This window comes from Mastacembelus armatus, chromosome 7 (assembly GCF_900324485.2).
Source record: "Mastacembelus armatus chromosome 7, fMasArm1.2, whole genome shotgun sequence".
NCBI classification, from domain to species: Eukaryota; Metazoa; Chordata; class Actinopteri; order Synbranchiformes; family Mastacembelidae; genus Mastacembelus; species Mastacembelus armatus.
In genome coordinates this window covers 21,101,129-21,121,498 of record NC_046639.1, presented here as the reverse complement: position 1 = coordinate 21,121,498, position 20,370 = coordinate 21,101,129, and the positions used below count along the sequence as shown (strand labels likewise).

General features: G+C 37.9%; 3 protein-coding genes across 6 annotated transcripts; all 3 read right to left on the bottom strand.

The window, feature by feature from the left end:
- Positions 1 to 219: 219 nt before the first annotated feature.
- On the bottom strand, positions 220 to 9,394 carry LOC113145889 (interleukin-17 receptor D). 2 transcript variants are annotated; one of them, XM_026333029.1, is made up of 12 exons: positions 9,219 to 9,394; positions 5,184 to 5,268; positions 4,706 to 4,864; positions 4,171 to 4,289; positions 3,099 to 3,222; positions 2,857 to 2,895; positions 2,617 to 2,762; positions 2,438 to 2,512; positions 2,050 to 2,116; positions 1,755 to 1,892; positions 1,396 to 1,568; positions 220 to 1,167 (listed from the first exon to the last, which is right to left on the bottom strand). In XM_026333029.1, exons 1-12 carry the CDS (start codon positions 9,327 to 9,329, stop codon positions 622 to 624), a joined length of 1,782 nt encoding a protein of 593 aa, XP_026188814.1. In that variant the 5' UTR covers positions 9,330 to 9,394; the 3' UTR covers positions 220 to 621. The 2 variants fall into 2 exon arrangements, with proteins under 2 accessions (XP_026188814.1, XP_026188815.1); XM_026333030.1 differs by having other exon boundaries at positions 1,755 to 1,889.
- Positions 9,395 to 9,730: 336 nt separating this feature from the next.
- On the bottom strand, positions 9,731 to 16,321 carry fam50a (family with sequence similarity 50 member A). Its single transcript, XM_026332641.1, has 13 exons — positions 16,082 to 16,321; positions 15,731 to 15,815; positions 14,567 to 14,666; positions 13,897 to 14,018; positions 13,438 to 13,514; positions 13,225 to 13,291; positions 13,049 to 13,110; positions 12,791 to 12,867; positions 12,318 to 12,372; positions 11,955 to 12,003; positions 11,762 to 11,832; positions 10,816 to 10,926; positions 9,731 to 10,021 (listed from the first exon to the last, which is right to left on the bottom strand). The coding sequence occupies exons 1-13, from the start codon at positions 16,190 to 16,192 to the stop codon at positions 10,013 to 10,015; spliced, it is 996 nt and encodes a 331-aa protein (XP_026188426.1). The 5' UTR covers positions 16,193 to 16,321; the 3' UTR covers positions 9,731 to 10,012.
- A 570-nt stretch (positions 16,322 to 16,891) lies between these two features.
- Positions 16,892 to 19,467, bottom strand: cav4b (caveolin 4b). 3 transcript variants are annotated; one of them, XM_026333060.1, is made up of 5 exons: positions 19,383 to 19,467; positions 19,212 to 19,297; positions 18,520 to 18,759; positions 17,526 to 17,713; positions 16,892 to 17,121 (listed from the first exon to the last, which is right to left on the bottom strand). In XM_026333060.1, exons 2-5 carry the CDS (start codon positions 19,242 to 19,244, stop codon positions 16,932 to 16,934), a joined length of 651 nt encoding a protein of 216 aa, XP_026188845.1. In that variant the 5' UTR covers positions 19,245 to 19,297; positions 19,383 to 19,467; the 3' UTR covers positions 16,892 to 16,931. The 3 variants fall into 3 exon arrangements, with proteins under 3 accessions (XP_026188845.1, XP_026188844.1, XP_026188848.1); XM_026333059.1 differs by having other exon boundaries at positions 19,379 to 19,446; XM_026333063.1 differs by having other exon boundaries at positions 19,404 to 19,441.
- Between the last annotated feature and the right edge of the window lie 903 nt (positions 19,468 to 20,370).

The window sequence follows — 20,370 nt, the reverse complement described above, 5'->3', positions numbered from 1 at the left end:
AGATACAGCCTGGCAACCTGCAGCATAAACATAATGTTTTGGAGATTAGATTCACTAAACAGAAACAACTATCATTGCACATATCATAAATACATGGTATTTATTGAGCCAGAGAAAACTTGTTTTAATTTAATTTGACTCAGTGAGTACATTCAAAAAGAAATCTATATTTCTAGTGTACAATATCACACAAGTACAAGACAATTAGGTCTAACAAAATTTTAAAATTATACGACCTATTAAACAGTTTTGCATATATTATATATGCAGACATATAAATGAACAGTTACTGTGGCTTTGAACATGCATGTTCATAATGTTCAATAAGTGCATCAAGGTAAACATTATCAAAGAAATACTTCAATAACTTTTGTATATGTATAGATAGTTTTTTACAATTGAAATGACAGCTAAAGAAAATGTCTGCCATTCGTAAGACTAAATTAGCTTTATTAAAAGTTATACACATTACTGGACATTCCTTTTGCAAATCCTTCCCGTACACACACATATGTATGTTAACACATTTAAGAGCTCAGAGTGCATGGTTGCGGTCACTGCAGCACAACTGAGGAGGAAGTGGATTTCAATTAAAGAGCTTATGCAATCCTTCTTTAGGGTTTATTCACTTCCCTCCTCCCAGTGATGCTGTTTTGCCCTCATTGCCATCTCTCCTGCAGAAATAGCACTTTGCAGAGCTGCTCCAGCTGGTAGCTTTGAAAAACCTTCATCTGAAATGTGGTTTATCTTAAGGTAACCCCCTGGCCTGTGGAGAGCCACTCCATGAAGGTGGGAGAAGAGCAGCGTTAAGTCATTTGTCAGCTTGTAGTGAGATACCAGCCTCAGCTCAGTGGGAATGTCTGTTTCCTCAGAGTACTCAAAAATACCTGCCATGTATTTGGACAGGTCTTGGCCCCTGGCTTTAGCTCGACCCACTTCCTCTCCAATAAGCTGGACAACTGCATTAGAGCAGTTGGACCCAAAGCCCATCTGTCTATCGCCCTCTACATCATCATCATCAACCTCTGGCTCTGGAGGACAAGGTCTATGGTTGAGTCCCCACGAGCAGATCACCAAAACAAAGTCACTTTCTCGGATTTGCCGGCAGTACCAGGCCATAGCGCCCTCCTCAGCCACGCTCAGAGAGTCCCACAAGTCCAGAAACACCTGGGAAGAAACAAGTGAATAGTTTTTAAGAAAGGAACAATCAACAACACTGAAGTAACCAATAGCACCTTGGCAAGATGGTGCAACAATTTTTTCTAATCGTTTCTGTCTGTGTGAGTTATGTTCCACATCACTGTTCTCTTAAGATTAACACCACCTTTCACCATAAACAGAACATGTGGAGCTACAGTAAATGCATGAAAGCCATGGAGATGTTATGGCCTCTACCTGAGTGGCCATGTGCTGCTGGATGAATGCTCCTAACTTCATGACAGCTTTGACATGAGCGGGGCCATCATAGCTGCTGTAGCAAATCAGAAGACGAGGAGGGTCCAGTCCATTTCTGGGCAATGAAGCTACATTCTCTTGAGTGTCGTCCTCATGGTGCTGCTTGATAATATCTGAATGGATGACATGAAAGAAATCTGGTTGTAGTTCACACAGTGCAAGTAATGGAAAGAAACGCTGAAGATAAAAGGAAAGTTTTCTGTCAAATAGTGTAGAAATAACCATTAACATGATTTATTAAATTAGCCTCTGTGAAATGCAAACTGTGATTATAGTCAGTATGTGGTTTGTCTTGGCACCTGGTTTTAAGTACAGTTTTTTTATCTGCAGCTTGGTTGTGAGAGCAGCCAGAAACACTGCGAGTAGGATGAGCACAGCCAGGCACAGTGGAAACATCAGAGCCAGTGAGGCAGTAACAGACAGCGGCACGGTATCTGCTGAGGTGGAGGAGGGTTTGGTTACGTAACAATTCACCATCCATCATCCATCAGGTATTTCAAATATCCTCATTTCCAATACGAAGACAAAGGAGAAGTTTGCATAACCACTATGACATATGTGAGTGTCAGAACAAAGCAAAGCAGTTGAGCTGACCTTTCTGGGTGGGCAGGACCTGAACACTGAATGTTTTCCGCACTGCATCCACTTCATTTGCTGCAATCTGTGACACAAGAAATGCTGAGTATTAAACTTTTTAGCAATCTATCAGAATTGTTGTTTGACAAAATAAACCTGAAATCATTTTTTGACCATTTAGGGGCAGCACATTCGGCACAACACTAACATACTCTTTCCTTACAAAGTTGATACAGCAAATCAGACATTGTCCACATTTTGATTTTTTAAGTAACACCAGCTGAGCCACTTTCATGACAAATCAGCAAACTCAGCTTACAAACTGCACAGCCCTTATTTTTTGAAAATGGTTACAGTGTGTTTTCAAATCAAGTATACATTCATATACTTTTTATATACTTTTTACCTGACATGTGTAATTTGTTCCTTCATGAAGATCATGTAGCTCATAGCTGTGGTGAGTTTTGTTTATGGAGGATTTCTAATAAAATAAAAAGAATGGTTAATGCAATTATGAAGTTCACTGAATTATCGAATATATCTGTAATATAATTAACGGAAATTAATGCACTCGAAACCACCCACAGGTGTTATTTCTGTGTATTTCTTCTCGCCATTTGCATGACACAGTGAGAAGTAGCTTGTGATGCCCAGGTCTGGAGGAGCCAAGTTAAAGGTCACAGTGATTGTAGTCCCGTCCTGCTTGACTGCAATAAATTTGGGATACCAGTCTACAAATAGACCAAAAAAAAAAAAAAATACAGATAGATGTTTAGCTGGAATTTATTTGGGAACTATTAGAAATGATGAAAACCTTTTTCTCACCTTTTCTGCACTGCTCAAGACTGTTCTTCTCTGCACATGCTGCGAAACCATAATTAGCATATTTACAGTAAGTCACTATTGTTTTGATGACAGTCTGACTAAAAGACATATGAGTGTTAGAGGCAAGTCAAGCTTCCTGATGACAGAGCACAACATGTTGCTATAAACTCTATACCTAAGCCAACAAAAGGTTATACAAAAATGTTTGTGTGTTGTGAGATAACATCTAGTTTAGAGCTTACAGCGTGTAGAAAAGATTTTGCTCTGATAAAATTTCGCCCACTCCTCAGGCACTGGCAGAGCCATGACGGTAACAGCATACTGGGACCCAAGGGAGAGCCCGGGGAAAGGGTCTGACTTGTACACCTGCAGAATACAGTGGCAATCACAAACTTGGTTTCTTTAAACACACTGTAGATGTCCACCTGATGAGGTGAGATAATAATTCTGATATATGGATTATCGGGGGTTGAGGAGAACAGATCCTGCATAAAAACTGAAAACAATCTTGTTTTATATTCTATAAATGCTTTTTTTATTTGATGGGGGATGAAAAATGATTTTTTTTATTATTATCATCAATTTCCCCAAAAAGTCTGAATGAAGAATTGGCATTTAATGTAATGTGGCATGTTGGGAGGTTACTGTAGCAAGCATCTAATTAATGCTTAAGTTTATTTATGTCATTAAAAGCTAAGATATTGAATATATAATGATACTCACTGCCTAGGTCTCATGTCAAACACAATATATGATCTGGTGACATGTTCCTGTAAACATTTTTTTTTAACTAGCAGATGAAAATGTAGGTACTAAATGGCAACAGATTTATTTTACAGCTTTTGGATGTTCTTCAGTGCATAATTTTCTGCAGTTTCTTTTGAAGACATGGCAAGATGTTTTTGGCACATTTTCAGTTGATGGATGATGTCCCTGTGATTCCACCCAAAATATGGGATTACCGTGCAATCACCAGGCCAGTATTTGTCAGTACTCCAAAGTAAAACATCCTCAGTGTCTTATTAACACTTACAGGCATTTTAGAGTCATCAGTTAACCTAAACCCAAACTGCATGTGTTTTGACTGTGGGAGAAAGCTGGCGTATACAGAGAAAACCCACACATACACAGGGAGAAATGCAAACATAAAAAGGCCCCAGGTTCAAACAAAAAACAAAAAACTACAAGAACTATGTTTGTAATGAGAATTCAACTTGTCAAATTCAGTATATTCAGAATTCTTGTCAAAAACTCAAAAACAACATCCCAGACAGAAAAAAGTCAAAGTCGGAAGCAGACGTGGGACATTCATACCATTTGAGCATGTGAGGCAGAGAGGGAGTGGTTACGGTGGAAGAGAAGGAGCTGACAGGCAACAGAAGACCCTCCCAAAGCCTGGAGGGACACCTGAAAGCCCCGCAGGAAGGCAATTCCTGCAGCAAACACAAAAGGGACAGAGTGAAATTAGTGTCACAGACTCACGGACAATTAATAATCTAAGTTACAGATACAGTTACACACCAGTGTGTGCATGTGCCGTTCAGTACATGGTCAGTTAAGCTTTTCACATGAAAAGCCTGTTACCTGTCAAAGCTTCAGTCATACACAGAATAATCATCTGAGCTATGTCTCATATCCCAAAGCATCAAGCTCTAATATGGGAAATTACTTCAGGGAAGATAACTCTTCTCTGACTCATAAATGTGTTTCAAATCTGGCTACCTGACCAAACCACTTGGTGATTATAGACAAAGGTCTATTATGTGTTCTTATAACAGCTGCATACAGATGTTAAAATAGAATGAATGAGGAGAGATGTGTGTATTTTTGTTAATCCATATTAACACACCATAATAACTAGGCTTCCAGGACACAACAATGGTGTCAGATTTGGGGTTTGGCTCATGTACAAACTCAATCTTCACATCATTTGGTGCTTGGACGTAGTGCTGACAGATTTGAGGATCCTCCTTCCCTAGCAACTCAAAACAGGGCCATGGAATACAACCTGAGGAAAAATAAGAAAACATTAGTTTTGTTGCAGCAACATTAAAGGCTGTCTTTTATTTAGTTTTTAGACATTCTAAGACATAGATGTTTGTTTTCTACAACCTCAGTGATGACAACTGGCCAAACCCTTGTTTGCTCTTTAAATTCAAATCCTAACCAGAAGTGCAAACAATGTTATGTGTCTCAGTAGTATATACAGACATACATATATAGGCCTTAGGGGTACAAGTGGAGCAACATAAGTGCATCCTGTACTTTAACTTGTTTTCTCTGTGTAATCAGTCGACAGCAATGCAAATGGTCTAAATCACACTCACCTCCAAAAGCTTTAATGGAGTTAAAACCCAGAGCTTTCTCCACATCAGCTCTGGATATGCTGCAATATTCACATTCAGGTCCTCCCTGCACCAGAGAAAATGAAAACAAATTTAGACATACAATCAACAATTTTTTTTGTTTTGTTTTGTTTTTTTTTGGTACTGAGCCTAAACACATCTGTTTTATATCAAGTTAACAACATGGATAAATAAAGGTTGCTACATTTACAGAGGCATGAAACAGAAACAAAGAAAGGACAATTAAAGCTACTGTAATAGAAAAGGAGCTTAAAACAGACATATGCACACAGTCATACACAAAAGCACAAACTATATAAATACATTTCTGTTATTGTGAACACAAATATCACATCAGATTAAATCAATGGTCAAAACAAGCACAGGACTATGTACATCTTCTCAGCCACCAAGAGAGTAGGGGACAGAGTTACAGCTGTGAAAATAAATGTTTTCATCAAGCACAAAAAAATCTTTTTAATCAGATGCTAAACAACAGTCACAACAGTCACGTAAACTGTGATGTGAATTGTCACAATTTACTCTACTGTCAAAAACAAGCTGTATAACACAGCTATATAAACATGTATATATGTGTTCCATACTTTATATGCAGAGTCAACTCCTTTACTTCAGAGACTGTAAAAAGTTACAGTCATTCTCAGCCTTTGGATTTGTTATTGAAAGAAGATGGACCAGATCTTCTTGTTGAGGAGGAAACATGTCACTCAGTGAAGAGATGTGGCTTACTGCTGCGTTTTTAATAGTTTTAACACACACACACACAAAAGTTAAGCCACGTTCAGGTTCAGCTTTGCTCAGTATTTTCACATTTCTTCTGCTTTGTTTCTTTTCCTGGCTCCAAGCATTTTAAATCAGTTATGCTGTTTCAAGGATTCATTAACTACAGTTAATTTGTATACATTCCTCAACCATCTGCATCACCTTTTACTGCGATGCATATCTAATCTTAACTTCCTAAGGCCCAAGCTTTGGTTTGGCTTGCATTTTAGATTTCTTCGAGCTATTTGGGGTTAGGTGGAACCAATTAATATAATAACGAGATATTATCTTTGAACTTGAAGCACTTTTTGAAAAAAAATGACGTTGGGGACATTTGATCTGAGTTGGGGACATTTTATCTGAACACTGTTTTCAACATTTTTCATTGTAACAGTTATATAACTGTTTCCACTTCTGAAGGTGGATATGGAAAAAGAAAAAAAGGAACATATCCCCAAAACCTTGGCAATGTTCTTATATTTTGTTTTTGCTGTATTGTAACACTCCATAACTACTCCTCCAAACTAGGAATGTCCTTTTTGTCTGTGGGAACAGTTGATCCACATTTTTGTACAACAGGTTTCAAGTACACAGAATATAAGTATTATAGTCCAGGTATATGGACGCCAGGTTGTAGGAGGTTAGATATTACACATTAGAAACAAATGTTCCAAAAATTCTCAGTACAACTGAAAAAAGTAAACCACAAAATATGCCGTGAAATATCTTATTTCAAGTATTAAACTTCGTAAAAAACAACAGAAAAAGAAACATGAACCTAAAGCCCCAAGCCAAACAGACCAAAACTGGGTCCCTGATGGGTCGAACATCTGCACGTCCTTACATCTATGGTTCAGACTGAGCTCATGTGGAATAATAAACCACAAACACAGGTTTGTTTCTGATCATTCTCCATGCATTGGAAAAGGTAAAATGTGCTTCCAGTTGAAAATTTCAGCTGCTGCTGATTTGTGCGTTCAAAGAGTTGTAATCAAAACCAGCTGAAACAAACACATATTAAAGGCATCAAATATTCGGTTTTGGATAATGGTGGAGCAATATCAGAAGGTGTGAGTCAAACTGTTGTTACATGGGAATCTTCTTCTTACAGAATAAATAGTAAACAATAAAACATATGTGGCAGACTTGTCTGGCAGGTTTCAAAACCATAACCAGACCAACTGGTGGAGAAACAGAAATGCTGTTTCCCTCAGGCATGACAGAGAAACAGTGTGTACGTGTGTGTATTTTGGTCCACATTATTGTATTTACATTATCATATTAGTTAATACCCATGCAAATAACATTTATAATCTAAATACTTTATTGCACTTAGGGTGATGACTGGACAAAATCGGCATCATTAGTATGCACAGTACAAAGGAGCTGTTCACTGACACACCTTCAGTGTGGGTGACACCTCAATACACAAGTGACACGTAACTGGAAACAACTTATAACATGGAACTTATATAACTATAGAACATTTGGTTCAGCCAAATGTCGTAAATTACAGCCTGTGTACATATCTGCTAGTCACATACGTACACAGGCTGTACATCTAATGTCTTCTGTTTGATTCTTAATTTGAAATGCTGAAAATGACAAAAATACCATGAAAGTTAAGACCTTTAAAAGGTTTTTAATATAATAGCCCATATTCTGTAATAATATACATAAAACAGATAACAGAAGCTTGATCCAGAGAGAATATAGCCTACTGTGCTGCCAACACAACAGTGTGTGGCAATTGTGATTAGTGTGAATGCACACCGCTCTCTTAGCTGACAACTTTTCATTCCTTTTCCTCCATTTAATGTCTATAGATAAATCTCTGGCAGAAACCAGAGATTGAAATCAGTGCACTGAGGCTAAAACCTGTGATGGGACTGAAACTGACTAACATCTCACACCAACATGAGGCAGAGCAGGACAAAATCTAGAGGGAGCCATCTTGTCTGATGTTTTGTGTTTTCAGCAAAATTGGTGGTTTTACCCTCTTTACAAAGAAAAATACTGTATATTCTGAGTAACTGCTATGACACAAATGTTCTAGAAAAGGCTATTATGTTTCTGAGAACACAGCATTTTAAATATAAGCTTTGCACATAATCTTCCCTTTCTGAAAGGACATATATATTTTCAAAACTTAGAAATTTTTGAGAAAAAATGTTTATACAGAAGTAAATCACATCAGTGCCAAACATGTTTTCTGCTTAGAAACAAATCTTTACATTTTTTTCTTTGACTTAAGACACTTAAGAGAGATTTTAAAGAAGCCTCTAAAGAATAAATGATCAGGTTTATCTCAAGGCAGTATGGTGTACTATACTGAATATTTCTCAACAAATTCACAACAAATAACACCTTTTCTTTTTAAGTTTCTGGATACAATTTAAATCCCAACTTGCCAAAGCTGATGAGTTACAGGACAGACTGTGCTGCTGGAAAGACAAAGCATGTGTGATAAAAATAAATCCTACTTAGACCATTATATATACAGTTACTGCACAGGACACTATACCAAGTATAAACAACCAAGCCAGCAAGACCATTATTTGAGGCTCGTGAAGTTTAAGCAAAATTTTCTTCCCCTATATTCTGCTGCTAAATTTACTCCTGGTTTACTTCTCTCCATCACCTCTATGACGTCCAGCAACACAGTAAAAACTTTCCATCCACCTCCCCATAGTTCTACTCCACCACAACCACTGCCAGCATCCACAGAGCAGAGGCTTTGGTCTGATTCCCTGTCATCATACGGGCCTGTGCCTGATGAAAACACTTCACATTGATGGAATCAGAAAGAAAAAAGGAACACATTATATATGTATATTTTCCTATTTGCTTCTATTTGACCTCTGCTTATTGAAATATCTACAGTTTCAAGAACAGGTTTGCCTCACGTCTCAAATGTTCTGACGTATAAAACCACAAACATTAAGTGAACGTGAGCATAGGTGTTTTACGAGCTCCTCCACTGTACACAGTCAAGAAACTATGCTGAAGCAGCAGCAATATATTTACTAGCAGAACGAGTCTCACTAGTATTGTATTCCAGGTCAGCTGTACTCTTTGGTAGTTTAATATATAAAAAGTTCTCCTGGATTAGACAGAAATGAGGAAATAAGTGTGAACACCATGCGGCTGCTACAAACTGATTATTTTTAAGGCTGTTACACAAAATATCTACACTAAGTATAAATGTACAAGTGGGTTGGAAATCCGGCTCACCTCTCGGACACAGTCCAGACTGCATTTCTGAGGTGTGATGGCACCATCCTGAGCCCAGAGTGGCTGACCAAATGCCAAGACCTGGTACAAAACAATAGCTGCCGTCCACATGCTGCTACAGCTGGCACCACATTGTCTAACTGGGAGCACTGCACCTCAGATTCACACACACCTTCTCTGATCCTTCACTGGTGTGTGAGAGCGGGTGACAGGAACCTGAGAGGAAGGAGAAAGGCAATGGGGGTGTGGTGTCTTTAGGCTACGGGCGGAGATGCTGCCAGCTTTCTCTCTGTGCATGTTTTAACAGTTATGCTTCCAGATAACACAACACAACTTGTGCTGTAGAAGAAGGCAGGTTTGACTCTCAAATCCAATTGCAGTTAGTAGCTGGAGGCGAAAAATATAAGTTCACATTCAATAACACTCAACAAGTAGGAATGATGAACATCTTTTCAACAAGTGGTTAAAGCCTCTAAGTGTTGGTGCCAAAAGGATTTATCATGAGCCAAGTGAGTACCAGCCAGGTTTATTTTATTAAGCACAAGATGCTACAGCATCTTTGAAGCTATATATACAAATGTGGGGTTGTTTTCACAGGAAACATTGGATTGGCAATTCAAATAAATGTGAGGGGAAAAAAAACAAACAAACAAAACATCAAAACTTTATCAAATAATGATTAAAATATTGATGAATAATATTTATAACAGAAAAAAATAAAATTTAAATTCACAACAAAAAGTTTGCATCAGGATTCAGGATCAGGATTCCAGACACTGAAGACAACGACTGATTCACCGGATCTGAAAAATAAACAATTAAACAAATAAAACAAAGAAAGTATGAAGTTACTTTATAAGCATAAAACACAACACCGTCATACAGCAGTGATTGCAGCCCCTTTGTTTGAACTAAGCTGTAGAAAGCAGGTTCTTTTTGTGTCTGGATGGACAGCTGATTTAAAATAGCTCATGTCCATACATGAAAAGCTTGCAGTGCCAGTCTCCAGGGACATGATTGTCTCCACAGAGACGTACTGCACACCCTGAGCCGTTTATCTAGTTTCCCTGAGGAAAAGTACTAAGAGTTCATACCTCAATCATTTCATCACATACTGATCTGGAACATGAGCACAGGTTGAATGTAAAAATGTTCAGAATGATTTAAAATGTGAATGTTCTCAATTACAAATCCAACACTACAAAGCTTTTTTCCAGTATCATCCTCATAAATACAAGGGCACAAATTGTACTGGTAACATGTTAATATCCATCTCTAATAAATCTTTTTAGCTTGCATCATCATAGATGGTGTGAATTAAAAACACATATTATAGTATTGAATTATTTCCCAGACCCTAATTACTGCTGAAATACAACATGGCTGCTTCACCTTTCTGCTTCTCAGATCACCTGGACATCCAAGCAAGCTAAATCTTTCAAAGCTTCTCTTGCAGTTTTACGAGAGGCATGTTGGTGAGGTGACACCGAAGTCACAAATATCCCAACAGGATAAAACTCAGAAGAGCCACTTGTAATGAAACCAGGTCATTTACTACTAAAATGAACATGCTGACATTTAGTAAAAAGATTATCACCGTGTATTTGTCCCATTTCTTCTCAGGGTCGTATGGCTCCCAGCGACTAGCAGGGAAGATGTGCTTGTTCTTCTCATACCAGCTCCTCAGCACCACTTTACCTGCGTGTGACTTCATGCAAAGAAACACAACTTGGTTAACTTCGATGTGATTTTTACATCCAGGACTAGTCCACCGCTCATATGCTGCATGATTCAAGTCTGAGATAGCATTTCTGGATTTTTAGACTGTTAGTATTTCAATATGAGGAACTCAGCAGTGGTTAACTTTTACCAACAGGTATTCAGGAGTTTGTTATTTGCTTCCACTATATAAAAGACATTATGAAGGAGAGATTAACTCAGCTTGTCTACACGTTGTTACATTCTGCCAACTCAGTAATGTTCAAATTCAGATGTACATTACCTTGTGGATAATGAATAAATAAAGTGCATGATGTTTATGCTCAAAAGAAGTCTAACATAATTCACTCAGTTAAATAAATGATGTTTGCTGATTTTATGCAAAATGTTTAGAGTTTCATTAATCTGCTGGCCTGGTACATCACACTATGCAAGTTAGTTTCACAGTGATACCAGAGACAGTTACATAATATGGACAATAGGAACCGGTTTTTGAAGAAAATTAACCTGAAAATATATATTTTAGACTGTGGAGAAAGCTGTGCAGCAGGCCATCATGAGATTAGAAAGCACTAGATCAAAATCTCCCTCAAGACATCAGTCCAGTTAGTTTCCTGTGATTTACAGCTGGATTTATATCAGTATTTCTATTTTTTTAAACACAAAGGATAACCATAAATGACAGATCTGTAGACAAACTATTCAAAACCTATTGGTCATTTTAGTTTTTTTAGCATTTGGTTTGACATTTACATCAGATCAGTCAAAAATATATTTCATGTCTTATTTGAATCTCCTGCTCTTTCTGTGAGGAAAATTCTCACCTCATCTTTCTCTACAGTGGCATCATTCACCAGCCGAATGTCATCGTGAACGTCGAAGCTGAACAGAGGGCCTGTGGGAAAAAGATAAATGAGGAAAAAAGCAGGAAAACAATGTTAACACTGTTACAACAGACAAGCTCTAAAAACAAACAGTATATATCAATGAACCTCAAGCTGTTTGGAGATCACTCACCAGATTTGCCTCTGGCTTTAGTCACAATGAAGTCATAAAAACTGTGGTGCTGAGTGAGACAGAATAACATATTTATTTTCACATAAGTGAAAAGTGGCACACCTGCAGGACAAGTTTAACAAACAGAAAGACACAATGATAAAATTTGTGTTTACTGTTTTGCATCAGTTTGAGCTGTTAATACATTTGCAGCTTAAATATCCTGTAAAGTCAGCCGGTTCACCCAGAGACTAGAGATACCTCTTCATGACTCTTTGAGTCTGCCATAACACTCAAAAGTGAAACTGACCAAATCAAAACAAAGTAAAGCAGCAGTTCAGTTGTGGTTTTCATGGGTGTGTCAGTAATACACACAGAACTTACATGTGGGATTATCAGATCTTCTTTGATGTACATCAGTTGCTCTACTCCTGCTGACCTGCAGAGAGGATTCATTAAGTTCAGTTAAAAACAAGGTAATCATTATGGTTTGAGTCACTCACTTCCCACTTAAAAACTGACTCAGATTTCCAGTTAAAAACTTCTATATATGGGATTTGAAAATTTCTATGGCAAGTCACAGTTGTGGCTGTCAGCAATCTTTAATGTTATAGATTCAGTTTTAAACTGGTGGGACTGGGAAGGACACATAATGTGTGTGTAGCTGAGTGACTTCTTATCCTGTGTTATCACAGCGCTATAAAGTTCTTCAATGCCAAACCCAGTCAAGTATTTCTTCATTAAGCTGGTTTATGCACAATAGCACTGCACAGCTGGCAGCACACGTCAGCCTAAAACAGTGGTTTGCTTGACCTCAACATGATGTCATGGGTTTGACAAATTTTCAGGTTTCTCACCTGAGCTCACTGAAATCCTTCCTGAGGACCTCAAGGGCCCTCTGCAGGAAGTTCTGGATGGTATTACCCTTCTTCATCTGCATGAGAAACACACAGCCAGACAAGATGAAAACAGGTATCCAAATGTTGGTACAGGGATGAAGGGAACATGCCCTGTAAACTCCACATAATCATTACTACTTAAAGTGTGACTGCAGTGCACTTCAGGGCACAGCAATGTGACTTGCTACGTCCCCATGAACTAGAGTTGCAGCTTACCTTGACCGTCTTACGATGTCCAGAGCCATCCCAGTAGCTGAATGTGATTTCAATCTCCTCGCCTGAAGGCAAAGAAACACCTTTATTTTGCTGAGAGTGGGTGCAAAGCATGTTTATCTTTATATCTGCATGAGTCAAAAGATGAAAAAGTGGAGAATTCTCCATATGGCGCTCACTCTTAATCTTCTCCTGTTTGAGCTCCCACTCCTGCCTAAGTTCCTCTCTAAGACGATTCTCCTCCTCCTTAACACAAGCAGCAGATAAAATATAAAATTTGTAAAGAATCTCAAACATGTTACATATGTCATCACACTTTAAAACAATGAAAACCAAGGATTTGTTTTTGTAAAAAAAAGTCTTCTAACAAGTATCGTTCATGTTGGCCTCACCTCTCTTTCTCGATCAGGAAGAAAACTTGTGTCCACATCTGGATTTTTCCCCAGTTTCTTCTTCTTAACTGCAGCGTCTAGGAGACAAAGTCTCTCCGTTATTTACATTCATATTGTGTTTTAATTAATTATATACTACTAATAATAACAACAATTCTAATTATTACTATATAATTATCATTGTTACATAATTTCATGGGCAGGGCCAGAGAGGAGTTAACAAGCTTCATATTTAGCAGACCATCAGCTTTATAATCAAACTTTTACTTCAATAAATAAATGTATAACTCGATTTGCAAAATGTTTCTTTAAGAGCAAAGTAATACCTTAAAACACTCAAACTAATCATTGCGCAATTGGGCCAATCAGTCACACAAAAGGCAGATCAAACTAAAAAGGGCAGAGGAGGTACATTTCCTGTTCAGTTTGTAGTGAAACATCCCTAACATCAGTACTCACAATCCAGCTCTTCTTCATTTTCCTCTTCCTCTTTCTCCTCCTCATCAGGATTAAATGATAAACTGGCTATTTTCCTTTTCTGTTCCTCTTTTCGCTTCTTCTCTTTCTGCTTCTCAAGTTTGCTGCAAGCAGAAAAACATTAATTATGAACTCCAGACTGATGTTTTCAATACACATTACATGTTTTCTTCGCAGGACTAAAAGGAAAAACTGACACTTACATAGTAAGAGCTGTATGATTAGCAGGAAAGCTAAACTAGTTCCACAAAATGTAGGTATTTTAGGGTATTAGGTATTTTAAGCTTCCTGGCAATAGTATTTATTTTCCATTAGCTTAATTAGCAAATTATGTTATTAATTTATCAATTACGTGTTCTATTTAAAAGATTTAAAAAGTCAAAAAATAATGTTCATCACAATTGTAAGAGGCCAAGATAATGTCCTTAAACTTAAAGACATTCAATTGTGGACTCAGCTCAAGTTGCAGGACATGTGGTTGTACTTCACCAGAATAAAAGCAATCCATCGCTCGCTGAAATGTAAAATGAACTCTACTGCTTGTTATGTGTCTGTTGAGACGTGTAGATCTTCTGCCACCCATGGAGACGTGTGGTACACCAACAACCAAAACTGCTGTTTGAATTGAGCCCAAGCAGCAGTGGTAACTTACAGCTGGAGTTCTTTGGACTGCTCCTTCTTGGCTAGCTGTTTCTCTCTCTCCTTCACCAGCGCCTCCTGTTTGGCCTTCATATCATTCAATGTTACCAGACCTGATCCAAACATAAAAGAGAAAACTAGTGTTAGGGTTATTGTAGTATTATTATAGTGTTAGGGTTATTGTAGCATTATTGTAGTATTAGGGTTATTGTAGTATTATTATAGTGTTAGGGTTATTGTAGTATTATTGTAATGTTATTATAGTGTTAGGGTTATTGTAGTATTATTGTAGTTTTAGGGTTATTGTAGTATTATTGTAGTGTTATTATAGTGTTAGAGTTATTGTATTATTGTAGTGTTAGGGTTGTTGTAGTATTAGGGTTATTGTAGTATTATTATAGTGTTAGGGTTATTGTAGTATTATTGTAGTGTTAGGGTTATTGTAGTATTATTGTAGTTTTAGGGTTATTGTAGTATTATTGTAGTGTTATTATAGTGTTAGAGTTATTGTATTATTGTAGTGTTAGGGTTGTTGTAGTATTAGGGTTATTGTAGTATTATTGTAGTGTTAGGGTTATTGTAGTATTATTGTAATGTTATTATAGTGTTAGGGTTATTGTAGCATTATTGTAGTATTAGGGTTATTGTAGTGTTATTGTAGTATTATTGTAGTGTTATTATAGTGTTAGGGTTATTGTCGTCTTCTTGTAGTTTTGGGTTCTTGTTGTATTCTTGTCGTGTTTTCTAGTGTTCGCGTTCTTGTCTTCTTGTCGTGTTCGGGTTGTTGTCTTTCGGGTTCTTGTCGTCTTCTTCGTTGTTCGGGTTCTTGTCGTCTTTTCTCGTGTTCGGGTTACTGTAGTATTTTGTAGTTTTAGGGTTATTGTCGTATTATTGTCGTGTTCTTATAGTGTTAGCGTTCGTCTTCTTGTCGTGTTCGGGTTGTTGTAGTATTCGGGTTATTGTAGTCTTTGTCGTGTTCGGGTTTTGTCGTATCTGTAATGTATCTTCTAGTGTTACGGGTTCTTGTCGCATTCTTGTCGTTTCGGGTTCTGTCGTGTTATTGTCGTTTTTTGTCGTGTTTCTTCTCGTGTTCGGGTTCTTGTCGTTTAGGGTTATTGTAGTGTTATTGTAGTATTATTGTAGTGTTATTGGAGGATCCACGTGCAGTGACACTCACCAACTGTGCTGGACTTCAGCTCTGCCTCTACCGCATCATAGTGAGCTGAGAATTTCTTATCAATATTGGACTTGACCATGTTGTCCTGTGAGAAAACAGAGACACAGAAAACTCCAGATTATTTTGCCATTTCTTTAAGGTTTTGTCAGAGACAGGGTCAACATTTGTTTTATTTCACATATGTTAACTAAGTTATAGCCATGTCGATTTCACGGCCCCCGCAGGACGCTTGGCCTTAAGGATTTGTATTATTTACATTGAGTTATTTTGATTTTACCAAAAACAAATGAGCAAATCGTGATATCAAGTGACAGATAAATTAGTTGTAGTTCATTGTGAAAAGCTACAAACCTCCGCGATCTTCTGCTTCAGCTGCTCGAGCTGTTCTCTTTCTTTTTCTCGTTTTTTCATCAGCTGCATGGCTCTCCCAGCCTCACTGGCAGCTCCTTTGTATTGCGCCATGTCTCTGTTTTTGACGCTGGTTTAGATGCAGAAGATTTCAGGTAAAAATATCAAAGACAGAAGTTAAACGCTAAATTCAAACGCTAAATTTTCCAGAACAGCCTCCTAGCACATCACAACAAGAAAAATGGCGACACCAACTGCATGCTGGGTAGGATGCCTTCACTAACCTGAGAAAATCTCGGAAACCACACCACACAGCAATGATGATAAAAAGCCTGACATACCCTCAACTGGCGCTGTACTATGATTAGAATTATTAATTAATAATCATCATCATCATATTAGCAAATAATACTGACTAATATTGACTAATAATTGATTCATGATTGATTGATTCAAGGTACCCAGTGAAAAAACATTCAAGAAGTTGAGACGTATTCAAGAAGAATTCCTGGGAAGCTGGAAACACCAAACATTTAGCATTCTGCTTGATTAATGATTTAATAAATGACTAATTACCATAATTGTGCATTCCCAGTATATTTTCTATTAATTAACTAAAAAAGAAAGAGAGAGATTGATTAACTCGGACTTACTCTAGACACTTTGCATATGTCTATAAAACCCATTGTATTATTTGTAAGAAAACCATAAAATGCTAAAGTTATTTTTTACATTTCATTTTATTTATGTTTTGATACAGCTTTTGATACCATTTCATCTGGAGTTAAAAAAAAAAAGAATAAAAAGGCAGAATTTTCTCATGCACTCATCATCATACACTCGTTGGATGCACTCACATTCTCATAGTCTCAATGTCTCTCCTTTGATACCTGTCCTTGTTAGACAGTAAAAGAACCATTTGACTGCAGCAGAGAGCGAAACATGTGCAAAAGGGAGAAATGAAAACATCCACAGCACACACACACAAGGACTGCAGGCATGGAAGGAAGGTGTTGCTCAGCTGTATGAAAGGCACCACAAACCTGGAGAGAGAGAGATAGAATGTGTAAGACTCTCACTTTCTGTCAGGACATTAAGACGAGCAAGAAATAAAAAGATGCATTATATAAGAAAATGTCATGTAACTGTGTACATTATTATGAATCAAGCTAAAATCATAAGGTCAGGCATGGAGTTGGAAGTGGTGTAATATAGCTACTGTTTCTTTGGTTTGAGCTAGTGTGTGTGATCATTTATGAATCAATCTTCTTTTTTCAGGTCAGAAATCTCTGGACAAATCATAAACATGCAAAACTCATGACTTTAATCTTTAAAATTCCTTATAGATAATTTTTCAGTTGTAACCACTGATATAAGCTATTTTAAGCGGTCACATTACTGTCTCTGGCATTTATGTTTAGGGAGCGTTTCTGTTGCTCCAGCCTACCAGACATGTAGACAAGCAAAAATGGCCAAGAAAATGCCACAGAGGAGAGCAAAGGGGACAGCAAACAGCAAGGTGAGGCAGCGGTATGTCCAGATACGAGCCTTCTCAAATCCAGCGACACTGTAACGCCACACTTGGTCTGTGCCACGAGATGTAGCAGGTTCTACCAACACTTTAATGACCTCCACCTACAGGGGATGAGATGGGTGGTTCAGAAGAAGGGCAGAGCAGTGTTTTACAGCTTCAGGTGAGACTGACTGACTCCTGCATGAAGAGAGGAGTCGAGACATGAAGCGATAAAAGCATACAAGCTGGTGACCAGATCTCCAAATAAAGATTTTTGTGTGAATTTTTTGCCATTAACACCAACAAAAGTAAAATGACATGAACTCCAGAGTCTAAATACCATATAAGAAGTTTTCAAGTTTGACTTAAGGATTTGATTTGGTTAAAATTTGGAAGGAACATTACAGTTGCTTAAACTTGTATGCATAAAAATATGTTATATTTACAGCAGGTGAAGTATGTATATAAAGTATGTATCATGATCCATCACTGAAGGGAAAATGAATTCCTGACGTTTATCAAGGTATCTTACAGGATAATGTCAGGGTGGCTGCCAGCTGAGGCTGAGTGAAAGCAGAACACTGACCCTGAACATCCACATAAATCTACTACAGAATGACTTCAAACAAAGACAAGAAAATGCTCCTTTTGTGAGTGGCCCAGTTCTCAGACTCTAACAACACAGATAGAGAAAGTGCTTGCTGGAGGTGACTACTGCTAAAGAAAGTTTGAACATTTATGAAATCCAAGGCTTTGATTACTTTGTTCACCAGCACTGCAACTGTTTAAAACACAAGGGATTACAAATGTTTGTGCATTATTAATAAGGCACAATAGACTTCGATCACATTTCATGGTAATTCCAAAGGGCTCACATACTTTTTCTTGCCACTGCAGTGCCAAAATGAGTGGGAAAAGGAAAGAGGACCTTGAGGTGCTTGTTGATGCCATAAGGGTCCCTGGTGAGAGTATGGGTGGGTGGTGGCATAGTAGGGGCTGTGGGAGGGGTTGGAGCTTTGGGCGCTGGAGTCGGGGCTTTGGAGGCAAACTCTGGTGGTGGAGGAGGAATGTTTATCTCTTCTCCTCCTCCATCATCTTCACCACTGTCATCATCAATCTTATGCTCCACCAGACAGTCATCACTCACCATCATCATCTTCAGCACGTGCTTGTTTTCACATGCATTAAAATAGATGAAAATAGACAAATAGGGATCCTTGATTTTCAATGTAATATTTATAATAATGTGCACTGACACACACAATATACACTCCCGCAGGAGACTGCAAGCATCTAGAGTGTAAGAGTGAGCTGAGCACTGGCTCAAAACTGTAACACAAATTACAGTTGTAAAGAATTAAACAATAAGTACGATAAGGACATACTGTTCAAGTGCTATCCCAGTATATTACTTTCTACAGAAAGCACAGCAAAATAATCTTTTTTAGTTTTGCTAAATTGGAGTGGGGATGTTTCCTTAAAATTAAGATTTAAATTGTATGTATGAGATTGACAATATGAAATGGGTGGTGCAAGGTGATTAAGTATATTTGTAGCTTATATCTGTGCAGCAGATACACAACTGGAAACAGCAGAAGTGATGAATTGTGGCTCACTTACCTTACTTAAAGCGCTATTGTAATCGTCTGTCATTGACAGAAACGCTTGGAGTGAGACGTGGCAGCAGAGGAGCCCTGCTGAGCGTGCTAATTTAAAATGTCAATGAGATCAATTCAATCACTTAATCACAACGTCCCTCAGAGCTGATTTGGAATATGAGACCTCACCTACTGTAGAGTGTTTGACACTGACTTAGAGAGGCAGAAGTGCTAATGTGGTACAGTGTCTTTCCTCCTTCTGTGTGTGTTGCATGGCTTGGAAGGGGTTATTTTTGGAGGAGAAGTGGATGGGTCTAAAAGCTCACATTACATCACTGGGCGCCTGTCTTAACACAGAAACAGTCAAACACACATAAAGTGTTTCTGCTGGTGCAACTGGTAAGATATCTGCAGCCTGCCATGGCCTAAAAAACAGGATAAATCAGTGAAGCCTGATTTCCACAGCAGGCTGGTTAACAGCACTAATAGACTATATTAAATTCTGAGTTAGCCGCTCTCTTCTCTGTCAGTAACTGCAACCTGAGCTTATCTGCACACTTTATGGCTGACTAAAGTAATGTGATGACCACTAATTGAGTGAGTACTGGGAGCACAGATCCATAGACTCACCCTAACCATATGTGAGCAAAGATCTGACTCTACTGAAAGCACTTAGTCCTCACAGTCCCACAGTTGTGGCGTACATGTACATCCAGCTGGCAACACAGTTTCAACTGTCAAATCATTAAAAAGTGTCACAGCTGTACTCTGTGTTGTGATAGCAGCAGCTTTCAGAAATCACACCTCATTTTCTCCAGGAAATGCCTAATTTTTAATAGTCATATTTATAAGATTAGTCATAAATAAAATCTTAATATTCTGCTTTATCAGTGTTGCACTTATTGTTTCTGGCCATGAAAAAGTGAAAGCCACTAAGTCACATACACAAGTGCAGTGAGGCTGTTGCTACATTGGGGACAGGGCTTAGACTGTCTATGAGATTTTTGTTAATGTGAGATGAGAAGGTTTCCAATCTTATCAGCTTATGACTCCAAGCTAGAACGACTTAGTAAGTGGTACAAAATCCAAATCACATTAAACAGTTCACTTAAAACAGTCAGGAATGAATCCCCCTGAACTTCACAACCGATAATATAAACGTACATGCTCTGATTAGTGAA

Coding starts and splice junctions, on each gene's coding strand:
- cav4b (XM_026333060.1), bottom strand. CDS start 19,244: ATGACAGACGATTACAATAGCGCTTTAAGTAAG. Junction 17,714..18,519: donor GCATCAACAAGCACCTCAAG/GTCCTCTTTCCT, acceptor CATCCCCTGTAG/GTGGAGGTCATTAAAGTGTT. Junction 17,122..17,525: donor TTTGCTTGTCTACATGTCTG/GTAGGCTGGAGC, acceptor CTCTCTCTCCAG/GTTTGTGGTGCCTTTCATAC.
- LOC113145889 (XM_026333029.1), bottom strand. CDS start 9,329: ATGTGGACGGCAGCTATTGTTTTGTACCAGGTCTTGGCATTTGGTCAG. Junction 2,896..3,098: donor CAAAATCTTTTCTACACGCT/GTAAGCTCTAAA, acceptor ATGGTTTCGCAG/CATGTGCAGAGAAGAACAGT. Junction 2,763..2,856: donor TCTTGAGCAGTGCAGAAAAG/GTGAGAAAAAGG, acceptor GTCTATTTGTAG/ACTGGTATCCCAAATTTATT.
- fam50a (XM_026332641.1), bottom strand. CDS start 16,192: ATGGCGCAATACAAAGGAGCTGCCAGTGAGGCTGGGAGAGCCATGCAG. Junction 15,816..16,081: donor TGAAGCAGAAGATCGCGGAG/GTTTGTAGCTTT, acceptor GTTTTCTCACAG/GACAACATGGTCAAGTCCAA. Junction 13,515..13,896: donor AAATGAAGAAGAGCTGGATT/GTGAGTACTGAT, acceptor TTTGTCTCCTAG/ACGCTGCAGTTAAGAAGAAG.